At 51.8% G+C, this 15,788-nt stretch overlaps 1 protein-coding gene and 1 non-coding gene across 3 annotated transcripts; one reads left to right on the top strand and one right to left on the bottom strand.

Annotated features, from left to right (window-relative positions):
* Window positions 1-584: 584 nt before the first annotated feature.
* On the bottom strand, window positions 585-716 carry LOC132503368 (small nucleolar RNA SNORA70). The gene has a single exon (XR_009534608.1). It is a non-coding gene; the product is annotated as a small nucleolar RNA SNORA70 (small nucleolar RNA).
* Window positions 717-2,532: 1,816 nt separating this feature from the next.
* Window positions 2,533-14,348, top strand: SDSL (serine dehydratase like). Of its 2 annotated transcripts, XM_060119046.1 has the most exons (9): window positions 2,533-2,615; window positions 5,867-5,950; window positions 6,302-6,496; window positions 6,667-6,706; window positions 7,786-7,925; window positions 9,109-9,197; window positions 9,932-10,159; window positions 12,307-12,431; window positions 13,456-14,348. In XM_060119046.1, exons 3-9 carry the CDS (start codon window positions 6,323-6,325, stop codon window positions 13,647-13,649), a joined length of 990 nt encoding a protein of 329 aa, XP_059975029.1. In that variant the 5' UTR covers window positions 2,533-2,615; window positions 5,867-5,950; window positions 6,302-6,322; the 3' UTR covers window positions 13,650-14,348. The 2 variants fall into 2 exon arrangements, with proteins under 2 accessions (XP_059975029.1, XP_059975030.1); XM_060119047.1 differs by lacking the exon at window positions 5,867-5,950 and having other exon boundaries at window positions 2,557-2,615.
* The last annotated feature ends 1,440 nt before the right edge of the window (window positions 14,349-15,788 follow it).

The raw sequence follows: 15,788 nt of genomic DNA, 5'->3' as shown, positions 1-15,788 counted from the left end.
TATTTTTTTTTCTACCCACCAAATGGAAATTCAGTATTATAATCAAAACTTCAAAGTCTTCCTCTCATACTGCTTTAATGTAAGGAAAAATAGCTTTTCATTTAATTTAATTTTTGGACAGGAAGGGTTATTTACATTAAAGTAAGATTTTTATTGAAGTACAGTTGATTTACAATATTGTGTTAATTTCTGTTGTACAGCAAAGTGATTCAGTTAGCCGAAGCTCTCATGAATGCAGGACATGACATTTGTCCAAGGGGCCACGATTAGGGGTGTATTCGATCCCACAGCCATCCGGGATGAGCCACTTTTCTGCCACCATATTTTCAAATTCATCTGCTTAAACTTCGTAAATCCCCACTTCTTGGAGGTGTGAATCTTCCGGAGGCCAAGGAGCTGGAATTCAGCCTGCATAGGGCCTCAATCACATGCTCCTTGCTCTGCAGCTCGGTGCGGATGAACATTACGACTTGGCTAATGTGGACTCTGGCCACTATGCCCTGGGGCTTTCCAAAGGCACTGCACATACCTGTCTGGAGCCTAGATTGGGGACTGCATGCCGGACATGAATGTCCACTGGAAAGGGCTGTCTCCAAGGTCCCTTAGGGCAACCCATACAGGCAACAGGCTGCATACACTACTGGGGAAGTAGTATTTTATCCCCATCTTACACTTGAGGAACCAACACACAGAGAGGTTAAGTAACTTACCCAAGCCACAGCCAGTAAGTGCAAAGCTGGTATTTGTACTAGAGGCTGGCTTCAGGGTCTGTGCTCTCATTGTTACTGCCTCTTCATGCCAGAAACTTACTGCTACTATTTAATAGTAAAAAAAGAAAAACAACTCCATTTTTAAACTTTAATATCTGCCTTAGCTTCTTCCTAAGCAATAACATCCACAAAGTTATGTGCATTATTTTATATGCACACACACACACACACACACACAGAGGATATAAATACCCAACTAGTAAAAAACCTTTGGGAACCTCTCATCAACACAAAAGGGCTGGCATACAGTAGGATGCAATAAATGCAGCCATCATGCTTCTTGTCCAAACCTGAACTATATGCTAAGGCCCCACTCCTCCAGGAAGCCCTCCCTGATCACACCCCACCCTCAGCTGCCCTATGGGGACCTTCTGCTCTCTGTTCTCCTAGGGGGTGTCAGGGTTGTCACTGAATTAGTGACTTCCTCTCCCCTCCAGGCTGGGGGCCACCTCAGGGCATGAACTGGGTTTTATCACCTCTGTGTCCCCAGTGCCCAGACCAGGACAGGACACCTGACAAGGATGGCGTTTGTTTAATGTGAGGATGGGGATGAAACTGCTGAAGTCCTCATCAAGGATCATGACCAAGCAGTTCCACTTGACCCCAAGTGGCCAGGAGTTAATCATCAAACCCGGGGAGGTCACACACAGGTCAAGAAGGGCACAGACCATCTGGGCTGCCAGGTGCTTCCTAGACCTCACCTCCCATTTGATATATAGGGAAACTGAGGCCCCCCCAAATTAATGTGACCAGCTCAGATTCACCCAGTGAGATGCTGATAGAGAAAAGACATGAATGTGATCACGTCATTCCCCTGCCTAAAGCCTTCCATGGCTCCCTAGTGCCCCTGGGTGAGGTCCAGACTCCGGATTGGCACAGGCATCCTGTGGACTCTGGTCCTTGCCCACCTCCTCAGCCACAAACCCACCTGCTGTCCCATCCTTGCCCTTTCTATTCGAGTCCTCCTGCACATGTCTCCATTCCTGGAACACCCCATGTTTTTCAGTTTCAGACCTTTGCTTTCCCTGTTCCTGATTCCTGGCTCCTCTCGGTCTCCTCCTCCAGGAAACCTTCCCAGCCCTCAAGGGCCAGGTGAGGTACCTGCTCTGGGCGCCCACAGCCCTACCCCACATCTTCCTGCCAACGTCTGACAGCATTGATCATAGCTGCTCTTCAGTGGTATCTTGGGGCTTCTTGAGGGCAGGGGACATGCTGTTTTATTTGAGGCTAAAGATCCCAGGACTTGACATGTAGTTGGTGTCCAATAAATATTCTTTCAATGAATGAATCGGTTGTCAGAGTCACTCATTTGAACAGTAAATAATTGTTTGAGTCCCAATGTTGGGTATAAAATATCAGAGGTGAGGAGGAGCTTCAGAAGAAAACATGCCTTTCTAATGTGACAGATAATAATTGTTTCTTTATCCTTGTTTTCTTGTCTCAGACCTAAGTTGACCTTGACAGTGGTCCAGGGGACGTGACTTGGCATTCAGCACAGGCACTGGACTTGGAGGTGTCTGTGTCACAGCAAAGGTGGTCCAGGGTGAGAGTTAAAGGGTGCCCCTCGCTGGCTGGGTGGCCTTGGCCGAGTGAGTCCCCCTCTCTGGGCCTCAGTTTCTTCATCTGTGAAATGGGACCAGGTAATCACATGTCTCGGACAGCAAACCGGGAGGCAGTGAAGGCTGATCTTGTCCCCTTTCTCCTCCAGTGGGGAGCTGTCCCTTTAACACAGAAGGAGGGGCCAAGGCCACAGGAAGCTGCAGGAAGCTGGCAGAGCCAGTGCCCAGGCAGGCTGGTGGGCAGCAGGCTGGGGCTGAGCTGGTCTGGGGACTGTTGAGAAGGAAGGTAAGGGCGTCTGGGGCCCAAATAGGGCCCTGGGGCTCTGTGTACATTTGTGAATGTGAGTAGAGGCTAGTTGGAAAGTTCTGGGGCCAAGTCCCAGATGAGTGGACAGAAAGTGGGAGGGTGAGACTGTCCGAAGTCCTCCCAGGAACATGGGTTCAGCTCAGGGTGCTTGTGGCCCGTCTGCCTTGGAGTAGAAGGCTAGGGGTCTGGGACCCTGAGGATCGGGGAGCACATCCTGATCCCAGGGGGGTGGGGCTGACATTCTGCCAGCCAAGGAGTGGCTGAGGTTTCCCAGCCCTGGCACCAGAGATTTGACTGTTGGGCGTCACCCAGGTGACCTCTGGGGAAAAGCATGGGGGACAAGGGAGGTGGAAAAGGTAGTCAGTTGGTCTTTTATCCCAATTCATAGAAGTAGCAGGTGCCCTCCTGGGCGTCTGGGCTTGATAAGGCTGTTGGCAACTTGGAGTTCATTCATTTGACTGATGCCTGCTGTCCTCTTCTGGGCAGTCGGTATAACCAAGAGGGCTGGGGGAGCCTGGGGACTGAGGCAGGAGCATTTAGCTCCTAAGGACAACTGGCAGTTAAGTGCTAAATGCTCACACCTTTAATGATAATAATGCTAATATAAAAGAGGAAGTAAAGCATGGTGGGTAAGAACACAGATGCCAAAGTGCACTGCCTGAGTTTGAATCCTGGCCATGCCATTTCTAGCTGTGTGACCTTGGACAAGTTACTTAACCTCTCTGGGCCTCAGTTTCATTGTCTATAAAGTGGAGTTAATAATTGAACCTATCTCAGGGTCATTGTAATGATTATATGAGATAAAATATAAGGTGGTTGGTATAGTGCCTGGCTCAAAGGAAGTCCCATATAATTATTAGCTATTATTATATGTGAAGCAGAGTTGATGCCTTTACTTTATGGTCTCACTTAATCCTCACAATGATCCTGTGATGCACAGGCTCTTCTCCCAGTTTGTTGTGTGGTTAGTTCCTTTTCCTTTTTCAGGTCTCAGTTTTAATGGTCACCTCCTCCAAAAGGCCTTTCCTGACCTCCTGACCCAAAGTAGGTCCCCTGTTCTTCTCTTCAAGACTCCGTATATGCCTGTTTCCCTTTTAGCAGTTCTCACCATTTCTGATTATTTTGTTTGTCTATACAGTTATTTGTTGAATGTCGATCTCTTTCTGAGATTATAAGTCACCTCCAGGAGTAGATGTCTGTCTGATTCACCATGGTATCCCTAGTTCCTAGGTCAGGGCCTACACCTTGTAAGCATTCTAGAGCAACAGTGAGCCTACCAGCACTGTTAGGAGACCCCAATGAGATAACGACGCCTCCAAAAGACTCAGTCAGGGCTTCCCTGGTGGCGCAGTGGATGAGAGTCCGCCTGCCGATGCGGGGGACGCGGGTTTGTGCCCCGGTCTGGGAGGATCCCACATGCCGCAGAGCGGCTGGGCCCGTGAGCCATGGCCACTGAGCCTGCGTGTCCGGAGCCTGTGCTCTGCAACGGGAGAGGCCACAACAGTGAGAGGGCCGCGTACAGCAAAAAAAAAAAAAAAAAGACAGTCAATTTCTGGTAATTGGATTCCACAAAGGATAGCTATTATTATTATTACTATTATTATTAATCTGCACCAAACCCTGTGAGTTGGGATGTTATTATTCCCATTTTACAGAAGGGGAAATAGGCACACACAGGTTGAGACACTTGTCTGGGTCACACAGCCAAGAAGTCATAGCTAGTTTCTAACTTTGGTTTCTGATTGACCCCAAAGCTCACATTCTTGGGCTCTGGGGCTGAGGTGAGGCCCAGGGCTGGGTATGTGGGATTTGGGTGACCTGTGGGCTACCCTCCCCTAATGCCATGCCCTGCTTAAGAGTTGTCCTGGATGGAACTGGGTGGAGGTGGTTCGGGCTTTGCCATGCCTGGGGAACCCCAGTACCATCCCAACAAAGGCCCAGAGTCAAATCCAGGGACAGGAGACCTGGAAACCTCTGAAGCGGGGAGCCCAGCTCTTGACTAAGCAAGGGTGGACAAGAAGCTTGGGCTTGTGGTGGGCGGGGGAGGTTGCAGCGCTCCCCCTAGTGGCAAATCATGGAGCTGCAGTCCCACTATTGGGCGGCCCAATGCTTTCCTGCTCCAGAAAAAAAAAAGGGGGGTGGGGTGGGAGGGCAAAGCATTTGCTCGTTAAAAAAAAATCCTTCTATTTTTCTCCCTTCTAATTTCCTCCCTCTCTGCTTCTCGCCCTTACACACTGGTTCATTCACTCACTCACTCATCTGCACTTCGGCTTAAAATTTCCCAGCGGCTTCCCATAGCAAGTAGAATTAGAATAATAGCCCAACTCTTCACCGTGGGCTGGAACGCCCTCCCCAACATCCCTGACCACCTCTCCTTGCTCGCCTCCTACTCTCACCTCCACCAGTCCCTTCTCTCAGCACCAGGAACGCTCTAAGTTCTTTTCCCTCAAGGCGGCGGTTCTACGTGCTGTTCCCTCTGCAGAACGCTTTTCCCTTGCTTCTCTTCTTGTCATTCATCTCAAAGTTCCCCCTTTGAGAACTTGCAGGTCAAAAGAAAAGTAAATTACCTCTCAGCCAACCAAAAATGCACAGCTCCGATCTGCCTCCCAATTCAAACTGTTAAAACCCCTAAACCATCACCAACAGCAAGACGGGCGGTTTATTACATTTAATGAGACGATTGGAAATTGGAACACTTAGCAGATATTTGATGATATTAAGAAATCATTTGAATATTTTTAGACGTGATAATGGCATTGTGATTACATTTAAAAAAATAAACATCAGTGACGTATAATTTCCATAAAATAAAATTAGCTTACTCAAGGTTAGAATTTGAAGAGTTTGGACAAATGTATACTGTTCTGAAACTGTGGCTACAATGTTTAAAAAGAGTTCTTTGCTTTTAGAGCTACATGCTAAACTATTTACAGAAGAAATAATACGGGAGGAAATTTATAATAATAATATAATACAAGAAGGAGGATTAGGCACAGATATGGAGAAAACAAGGCAGGCCACGTGTTGACGATTGTTGAAACTAAGTGATGGCTACACGGGAGCTTCGTCAGACAGTTCTGGACACTTTTGCTGTGTTTAAATTTTCTATAATACAAGTTTAAAAAAAAGTTTCTTTCCTGGGAGACGTCTTTGCTGACCACCCTGGCTAAAACAATACCCCCCCCCTCTAGGTCACTCCTGTTTGAAATTCTGTGATTCTGTCTCCCCAGCTAGACCGTGAGCTCCGGCAAAGCAGGGGCTGCCTCTGACGTGTCCCCTCCTGCGTCCCAAAACCTGGAACTGCCTGGCACATAGTAGGTGCTCAGTAATGTCTTTTGAATAAATGAATGAATAATGAATGATGAATGAATGAATTCTCCCACTCTCATTCATTCATCACCACTATTGGCCACGTTCTCCATCCCCAGCGCTGTGAGCAGCCACAGTTACAGAAGAAAAGGGCCCCTAGTCAAAACCTCCTTGTCCAGATGGTGAAACTGAGGCCCAGAAAGGCACGGATACTTCCCTGGAGCCTCACAGCTTGGCAGCCATATGGCACTAAGGGAGCCAAGTGGAGGAGCTTCTCCCTCTCCCCGTTCCCTGTTCTGGTTACAGGGACTCTTGGCTGGAGCTGCCTGTGCTATGATGTTTGTGCCCTCCTGCAGGCCCTCTAGGTGGCTGCTGGTATGGAGGGCCCTCTGGCGGAGTGTGCCAAGGGTGAGCACTTCCACATCGTCACACCTCTGCTGGAGAGCTGGGCGCTGTCCCAGGTGGTGGGCATGCCTGTCTTCCTCAAGTATGAGAATGTGCAGCCGACTGGCTCCTTCAAGATCCGTGGCATTGGACGTTTCTGCCAGGAGGTGAGGGTGTGTGGGCAGGAGGGGAGAGTGAGGTTGTACAGATGGAAGGGGAGAGCTGTGGCAGGACGAGGGGTGGGGAGAGGTGGAGTGGGAGGGTCCAACTCCATCCCACACAGGCCTCCATGACACCTGCTTGGGTCAGCCCCTACCCACATACCTTGTCTTCCCAGGTGGCCAAGAAGGGATGCAGACACCTGGTGTGCTCCTCAGGTGAGCCCACCCCTTTCTACTTCATGAGGGTCCTCAGGGCTGGGTTGGGGGAGGAGGACCTGGCTGGAGCAGCAGTAGATGTCCAGGGCTTGGCCTCTTTTTCTTTTTTTAAAAATAAATTTATTTATTTATTTGTTTATTTTGGCTGCACGTGGGCTTTCTCTAGTTGCGGCGAGCAGGGTCTACTCTTTGTTGTGGTGTGCGGGCTTCTCACTGCGGTGGCTTCTCTTGTCGCAGAGCACGGGCTCTAGGCGCCCAGGCTTCTGTAGTTGTGGCACATGGGCCTCAGTAGTTGCAGCATGTGGGCTCAGTAGTTGTGGCTCGCAGGCTCTAGAGCACAGTCTCAGTAGTTGTGGTACACGGGCTTAGCTGCTCCACGGCATGTGGGATCTTCCCGGACCAGGGATCGAGCCCATGTCGCCTGCATTGGCAGGCAGATTCTTAACCACTGCACCACCAGGGAAGTCCTTGGCCTCTTCTTAAATGTCCAGTCTCATCAAGGTCATGGTCAGATGGCTGCTTTGTATGTCCTCTCCCAGCCCCCTTCCCATCATTCAAGCCTCCTGGTAGTAAGTGATAAAACCCCAATCATACGGGTTTAAGTTACAGGCTCCAAGAATTGAAGAATTCTTGGGATAATTGGCTTTCAGGCACAGCTGGACCCAGGAGCTCTCCTCTGTACCTCTCCTTTTCTTGGCTTGTCTTTCCTCTGTACTAACTTTACTCTCATATAGACCATATGGTAACAAGATGACCATCAGGAGTTTTAGGCTTGCCTCCTACCATCCTACCAACCCTGGTGAAAAGGGAGTTCCCCTTCCCAATGGCCTCATCAGTCCATGAATTAGTCTTTTTGGCCCAGCTTGTCCCATGTACTCATCCCTGAACCAATCATGGTTTAGGTGAGTGCGTTCTCTGATTGGCTCCACATAGATCACGTGCCCACCTCTGGGGCCAATGGTGGGGCATATAAGTGTCAGGAAGGAGTGACTCCCAAAGGGAAATGGAGGGGGTGGGAGAGTAGTGTGTCAACAGGCTAATGCAAATGCCCACAACACCCCCTTCTACTGCCTCCACAGGGGGTAACGCAGGCATCGCTGCCGCTTACGCTGCTCGGAAGCTGGGCATCCCAGCCACCATTGTGCTCCCGGAGGGCACCTCTCTGCAGGTGGTGAGCAGGCTGCAGGGGGAGGGGGCCGAAGTTGAGCTGACTGGAAAGGTAAGGACCTCAAGAAGGGGAAACCAGCTGAAGGGGGCTGTTCCCCCTTTACTCCCACCTCACCCGCCCCCCAAGAGATCCTGTTTCCTTTTCCTTTTTGTGAACTATGCCTGGGACCCAGTCATCCCTGAGGATGGCTGAGCTGAGGGGTGAGTGAGATGTGTTATATATTAAGGGCTACGCTCTGTCATCTTGCCTCTCCCCACTTTGAGAAGACTTTTCCTGTGTGAACCCAAGAGAAGCAGGAGGCTGGTGGTTACCAGGAGTGTATCTGTCTCCCTGCACCCTCACTAACACTTGGTGCTATCCACTTTAAATTGTTGCCACTCAATAAGACAAAAAGTACAAAGAAAGACGAGGACATCCCCCATTCTGAGGCCACCCCGAAATGAAAGGATATTCATCTGATAAGGATATCATTGGTTCACTTTGTTACCCAAGAAACAGAGACCCAAACATGTCATCCTTCTCCCCTCCTGGGAAGAAGAAGAAAACGAAATCCATCCATCCATCCATCCATCCATCCATCCATCCATCCATCCATCCATCGTCCCTGGAAAACAGGCTTTTAAAAACCATCAAAGTTAAAACTAAAAGCCATATCATGGTACCCAAAAGCTGGTCTCCAAATACTTAGTGTATACAGTTTCCTTCCTGCCTGCTTTTCTGTCTTCCTTTCTCCTTCCTTCCTTCATACATTCATCCATTCATTCATTCACTCACTCATTCATTCAACATCCTTCCGTCCATCACCCTTTCTCCCTCCCTCTGCCTTCTTTTCCACCCCTCCATCCATCCATCATCCATCCAAAAGATATTCATTGAGCACAGACTATGCGCCTGCACTGTGTTAGGCAGTGCTAAGAATACAGAGGTAATAAGATGTGGTCTCTACTCTTACAAAGCTCCAAGTATTGTTGGGGAGACTCGCAGGTAACCAGACGATGAGAATAGAACACGATGGGTCCTGCCTGGATTGTAGAAAGCACGTGGCATCCATTTGTCCACTGGGAAGCCTCTGCCTTTGACCCAGGAGGCTGCTGGGTCCACACCAGCTCTGGTCTCACCCTCGGGGGTCTCCTCAGCCCACTGGCCCCTGGAGCCATCCAGGAGACCGCAGGCTCCGCTCCAACCTCCATAGCCGTCTGACTGCCGTCTTCTGAGGGCCTCGGTTTCTCTACAGGTCTGGGACGAGGCCAATCTAAGGGCACAAGAGTTGGCCAAGAAGGACGGCTGGGTGAACATCCACCCGTTTGACCACCCCCTGATATGGTAAGGCTGGTGCCCCTCTCCCCATGGAACTCAGCACTGAGAGACCCTCGATGAGTCAGGGTCCTCCCACTGGACAGGGGGGAAACTGAGGCCCAAAGAGGAGAAGAGGCTTGGAAGCCAGGCACATGGAGGTCCAGACCCCACCTCTGCCACTTGTGATTTGTGTGACTCTGCAAAGCATCTCACCACCCATGCCTCAGTTTCCACGTGTGTAAAATGGAAATGCTAATAATAAAGCCCCTTGACTGAGTGTGTACTTTGGGACACATTTCATCCGTTTCGTCTTCCCCAGAGCCCTAGAGATGGTTTTTTTAATGCCCATTTTACAGGTGAGGAAACTGAGGCACAGAGGGGTCAAGCTCCTTGCTGAAGATCACACAGCTAGTAAGTGGCGGAGACCTTGGGGCCCAGGCCCAGAACTTGAGTTGGGCTGGTTCCACGTGTTACTCTGGTCTCCTCTTAACCAGACACAAGAACGCTGCCTCTTTCCAGCGTTGTGGAATGGATTAAATGGATTAAGGATGTGCCTGGGAGGTTGATGAAAGGGGGAAAGAATGAGTGGATGAATAACCTGAGTGGATGAAAGCTGAGTGAACTAAGGGTGGCAGGGTCTCCCCTCCACGTGCCATGGGTGGGGAGGCGGATGGCGACGCGGGGAGTTTGTGTGGACGTGAGCCCGTGGGACTGGGGCCTCCCTCACCCCTGCTCCTCTCTCCTGCTCCCTCATCTTGCAGGGAAGGCCACGGGAGCCTGGTGCGGGAGCTGAAGGCAGTGCTGGGGACCCCACCGGGTGCCCTGGTGCTGGCAGTGGGGGGCGGAGGCCTCCTGGCCGGGGTGTCGGCTGGTCTGGCGGAGGTGGGCTGGCAGCATGTGCCCATAATTGCCATGGAGACCCAAGGGGCACACTCTTTCAATGCGGCCATCAAGGCAGGCAGGCTGGTGACACTGCCGGACATCACCAGGTAGGCATAGGCTGGGGGCATTTGTGGGGCGCTAGGCTGCCCTAGGACCTCCCAGTCCCACTTAGTGGAAGTGGGGCGCTCAAGGGGGTCACCTTTTTTTTTTTAATTAAAAAGAGATTTTTTTTTTGGCCACACCATGACATGCGGGATCTTAGCTCCCCGACCAGGGATCGAACCCATGTCCCCTGCAGTGGAAGCACGGAGCCCTAACCACTGGACCACCAGGGAAGTCCCCTCAAGGGGGCCTCCTTAATCCTGCATGGCTGATCTATAGGACTTTTCATTCCCCGCTTAAACCCATCAGTGTGTTCCCCAAGCTCTCAGGCCCAAATCAGACTCCTCCCCATTCCACTTCAGCCACTGGCCTGTCTTCCTGTCCCTTGAAGGGGTCATGCTCTTTCCTCCCTCCATGCCTCTGCACGGGCTGTGTCCTCTGCCCAGAAGTCCTAGGGTTCCCTCTTCTTCTTTTGGCTGTTTTCCCTCCCCTCAGAGAGATTCTCCCCACAACTCTGTCATCGGAGTTCCCCCACCCAAGTTCTCCCTCAGAGCGTCTACCTACCGTGGGTATTTCTTTACTTGTCCTTGTGTTTCTTTTTTCTTTCTTTTCTTTTTTTTTTTTGCGGTACGTGGGCCTCTCCGTTGTGGCCTCTCCTGTCGCGGAGCACAGGCTCCGGACGCACAGGCCCAGCGGCCACGGCTCACGGGCCCAGCCGCTCCGCGGCATGTGGGATCCTCCCAGACCAGGGCACGAACCCGTTTCCCCTGCATCGGCAGGTGGACTCTCAACCACTGCGCCACCAGGGAAGCCCGTCCTTGTGTTTCTTTACTCACTGCTGTCTCCCCTCCCAGACTTGCTTCTTGATAGCAGCAATAACAATTATCGCAACCAACACTTCTGTAGAACTCACTATCTGTCAGGCTCTGTTCTAAGCACTTGAAATGTTTTAACTCATTCTCTACGACAACATCGTGAGCCAGCTATTGTTATTAGCCCAGTTTTTCAGATGAGGAAACTGAGGCTCAGGGAGGTGAAGTGACTTTTCCAAGGTCACACAGCTAGTTTAGAGCCAAGGTTTGAAACCAGGCAGCCTGGTACCAGAGTCTGTACTCTAGGCCACTGAGGGCACAGAGCCAGTTCTTATGAGCTCAGCAAAGCCTCTCCCAGGCCTGAAACACTGCCTAGCTCAGGAAAATACCAGCAGGTAGGTGATCCCAAGCACGGAGGTTCAGGGCATGGACTCTGGAGCCAGACTACCTGAATTTGAGCCCACATTCTGCTCTTGACTAGCTGTGTGTTCTTGGGCAAGTTCCTCAACCTCTGTGAACTTCAGTTTCCTGACATATAAAATGGAACTCATAAATTTCTAACTCCAAGGGAGAGCTTAAGGATGAAAACAGAAAATCCAGGGACTTCCCTGGAGGTCCAGTGGTTACAACTCCGTGCTTCCACTGCATGGGGCTCAGGTTCGATCCCTGGTTGGGGAACTAAGATCCCACATGCTGCATGGCGCAGCCAAACAAACAAATAAACAAAACCCCTGTCAGAAAATCCAAGCATCCAGCACCTTGTCAACATTCAATGAATATTAGCTATACTATAGACATGGTAAATGGTTATTAATGAATAAAATGAAGAAAAGATCATTTTCTAGGCTTGGCTTTCTGGGGTCTGTGCAAGAACAACACAATCATGGCTGTAGAGTCAGAGGGGGTGATGTGCATTCATCAGCTATTCATGGGACACACGATTTTTTTGGGGGGGGTTCACGGGCCTCTCACCGTTGTGGCCTCTCCCGTTGCAGAGCACAGGCTCTGGACGCGCAGGCTCAGCGGCCATGGCTCACGGGCCCAGCCGCTCCGCGGCATGTGGGATCTTCCCGGACCGGGGCACGAACCCGTGTCCCCTGCATCGGCAGGCAGACTCTCAACCACTGCGCCACCAGGGAAGCCCGGGACACACACTTTTTGAGTGCGTCCTCTGAGCCAGGCGCTGCTCGAGACTCTTGAAATGCCGGGCCCCTGGCCCATTGCAGGATGGGAGGGGGGCCCGGGGCTGGGGAGGGCTGGGGCTGTGCGAGGAGGAGACTTGACTCGCCAGCTTTTCTCCGCACCCCTGCCCTCCCTGCCCCACCTGCCCGCTCCTGCAGTGTAGCCAAGTGTCTGGGTGCCAAGACGGTGGCTGCACAGGCCCTGGCGTGTACGAAGGAGTTCAAGGTCTTCTCTGAGGTTGTGGAGGATGTTGAGGCCGTGAGCGCTGTGCAGCGGTTCCTGGGTGAGTGAGCACTGCCCCCTACCCGGGCTCAGAAACCGGCCAAGTCCCTGGATCCCCTGGAGAGAGTGTGCTCTCTCTCGTGTGTAGCCTCAGTGCCTATCGCAGGGCTGGGTATACAGTAATCATGTAGTAAGTGCACATTGAGCGGATGGAAAGGGTGGGGGTGAGGAAGGGGTGTGTCCTGCTGTCTCCAGCCTCCGGACTTCTGCACCCACTCTTCTCCCCTCTGGCTGCCCATCCTGGTCCTGCTCCCTATTGCTTTCATGTAACTAAGGGCTACTCAGCTATCATGGCACCTCCTCCAGGAAGCCTCCTCTGATCTCTCACCCCCACCCCACCTGGGTTGAAGACTTCCTATGCACCAATCCCAACAGTCTCATAACTGCCAGATTCTTATCCAACTACATCACTAGACTGTGAACTCTATGAGGGCGGGGGCTGGTGTGTCTTTTTCATTGTTGTGTCCCCAGGGCCTTCCTAGCACTGGGCCTGGCAGGGAGGGGGCGCTCAATAAATATTTGTTGAGTGAATGGATGAATGTATGAGTGGAAAGGTGGATAATGAATAGGTGGATGGGTGGGTGGGTAGACGGTTAGATTGATGGGCAGTGGATTGACAAATGACATGGATGAAATGGATGGAAGGATGGGTGGACACATTGATTAATGGACACATTGATGGATGGACAGACAGACAGTCAAATGATGGATAGGGGATGCATGGATGGATGGATGAATGGATGGATGGATAAAACAATGATTGATAGATACACTGATGGATGGAAAGACAGACAGTCTAATGATGGATAGAGGGTGGGATGGATGGATGGATAGATGAAAGGTGGATGGATGGAGGGATAGATGGTCAGATTGATGGATGGAGAGAGAGTCAGACAGATGAAGGATTGTGAGATGGATGCCTGGATGGCTGGCTTCGTGGAATTGCAGTGCCCAGAGCCTGCTGAGCACTAACTGGTTCTTCCTCCCTTTCCTCCCCTCCACCCCCGTTCCCCTACTCTGGGCAGATGATGAGCGGATGTTGGTGGAGCCTGCCTGCGGGGCAGCCTTAGCTGCCATTTACTCAGGCCTCCTGGGGAGGCTTCAGGCTGAGGGCCGCCTGCACCCTTCCCCGGCCTCAGTCGTGGTCATCGTGTGTGGAGGCAACAACATTGACAGTGGGGAGCTACAGGCTCTGAAAGCCCAGCTGGGCCAGGACTGAGGGCTCCTGGTTTAGGAGGGCTGGCTGGGCCCCAGTGACCCCCAAGAAGCTCCTGGACACCCCTGGAGGGGGTTGCTGGCTGAGGGGCCTCTGTGCTCATGGATGGCAGTGGCAGCTGCCCTGTGCTGCTACGCTGGCTGCCTCCTGCAGGAAGCCCTCCTGAACTGCCCCCTTTGGCTTCCCTGCAGCTCTGGCCAGTAAACTCTTTCTGAGTTGTGCCTGTAACTCCAGCAGGTCCATTTTTTTCCGCCTCCATGAACTCAGAGAAGGCACCCAGCAACCTGATGCCAGCACTCTGATGAAGCGACTCTCTTCATATCACACAGCTTGTGCATCAAAGCCAAGAATTCAGAACTCCAGTTCCTAAGGGAATCCGGCCATGCTGAGCTCCTAGCCGGGCTTCCCTTACCTGGCGGACCTGCTCAGGAAGGGGAGGGGGACATTCTGTCACTTCTCAGGCCTGGGCTGGTAGGACAATATTGCCAATCTTTATCAAGTGCTTGTCATGTGCCAGAAATGCTTTTAAGAACTTTCTATTCATTGTCCTCTTTAAAGTTCACAAAGGCACTATGAAGTAGAAACCATTATTATCCTCCGTGTTCTACAGATGGGGACACTGAGGCATGGAAAGGTGACAACTCGCTTGAGGTCACACAGGCTGGAATGTAGCCCAGCCAGTTTCAAACCCTGTGATTTTTGACATGACTCTGTATTTCTTGGACCTCCGCCTTCTTTGTGTGGTGGGACATTGGAGAAGGAGGTAGGGCCTCCAGGTCGGTCTGGACACACCTGTGGGTCAAAAGGAGGGTGGACACTGGTCCTGAAACTGGGCACCTGCAGCCCCTGGGAAGGATCTCTTCAGAAACCGAGAGAAAAATTAGAATCCTTTGTGGCCACCAGGGGGCAGCAAATTGTCTCCAATGGGGAAGCCTGGCTCCAGGCAGGTGAGACCTGCCCCAGGGTCTTCCTTGACTCTACCCAGCTGGGGGTGGGGGTGGGGGTGGGGGTGGGTGGGTGCTGAGGTCCCAGATGCGAATGGGCCCACACAGTCTGGGCATGGGGGGAGCCCTATCCAACCCCTCCCAGCGCTGCAGGAAACAAGGCTCAGAGAGGGTGGGGGCCACCCTGTGTCACAGCCCTTGGCAGAACCCAGCTCCCAGCTCCCGCTGAGGGGCTGCCTCATGAGGGCTGTGTGACCTTGGGCAAGTGCCTTCCCCTCTCTGGGCCTCAGGCTGCCCCTCTGTGCTGGAGGAGACCCACTTGCTGCTTCCCACCTCCTTTCCTGTGGCCAAACTGTTCCCTCCACCAGGTGTCTCCTCCTTTTCTCAGGCTGAGGATTTGAGAGCAGCAGTGGCCTCCCTGTACTTCGCCCGCTGCTTCGGTTTCATCCTCCCTTTGACCGTAGACATCGACCTCGGTTGCCAAGGTTGTCCCTCCAGAAGGCCCCAGGACCCAGCCCTATGTCCTTGTGGGTTCCTGGAATAGACACTGAGCGCTCCAGAGCGGGACACAGCCAGGCTTGAACCTGAACTTTGTTCCTACTCACTACCCCAGTGACCTTGAGTAAATGATGCTCTGGTTCAGTACCTCAGTGTTCTAACCAGTAAAATGGGTTGTTTGCAGATTACTACTAGGACCCGGCATAGGTATCGTCTTTCAATAATTGCTAGTTCTTACCACCTCCTGAGTGTTCCTCCTGCAACAATGAGGGGTGTGGAGGAACTAGTAGTTATTCTCGTGTTGAGCACCTACTGTGTGCTTCGGGTCTCAGCAGTCATTTCATTTAATCCTGCAGTAACCTATGTGGTAGATACTATTATAATCTTCATTTTTGCAAATGAGGAAACCGAGGCACAGAGCAGTCAAGCACTTACTCCAAGTCACACAGCTGAACTGGAACGCTGCTGTGTGAACACCTGGGCTTGTGCCTCTAACCACGACTGCCCTCCTACCTCCTTTCCTTTGCTTAAGCCATGCCCCCTGCATGCCATGCCCTCTACGCTTCTAAATCCTACACATTCTTTGAAGCCCCGTGTAAAGGCAGCCTCCTCCCTGAAGCCCCTGGGATTGCTTCAGCCAGACACCGTCTCCCCAGCCCCGCACTCCTCCAGGTGAGTGGCAGAGCCCATCTTCACTCCA

The sequence above is a fragment of the Mesoplodon densirostris genome, chromosome 15 (genome assembly GCF_025265405.1).
Source record: "Mesoplodon densirostris isolate mMesDen1 chromosome 15, mMesDen1 primary haplotype, whole genome shotgun sequence".
Classification (NCBI taxonomy): domain Eukaryota; kingdom Metazoa; phylum Chordata; class Mammalia; order Artiodactyla; family Ziphiidae; genus Mesoplodon; species Mesoplodon densirostris.
Note: the sequence above shows the minus strand (reverse complement) of the source record. Positions and strands in the feature narration are given on the sequence as shown.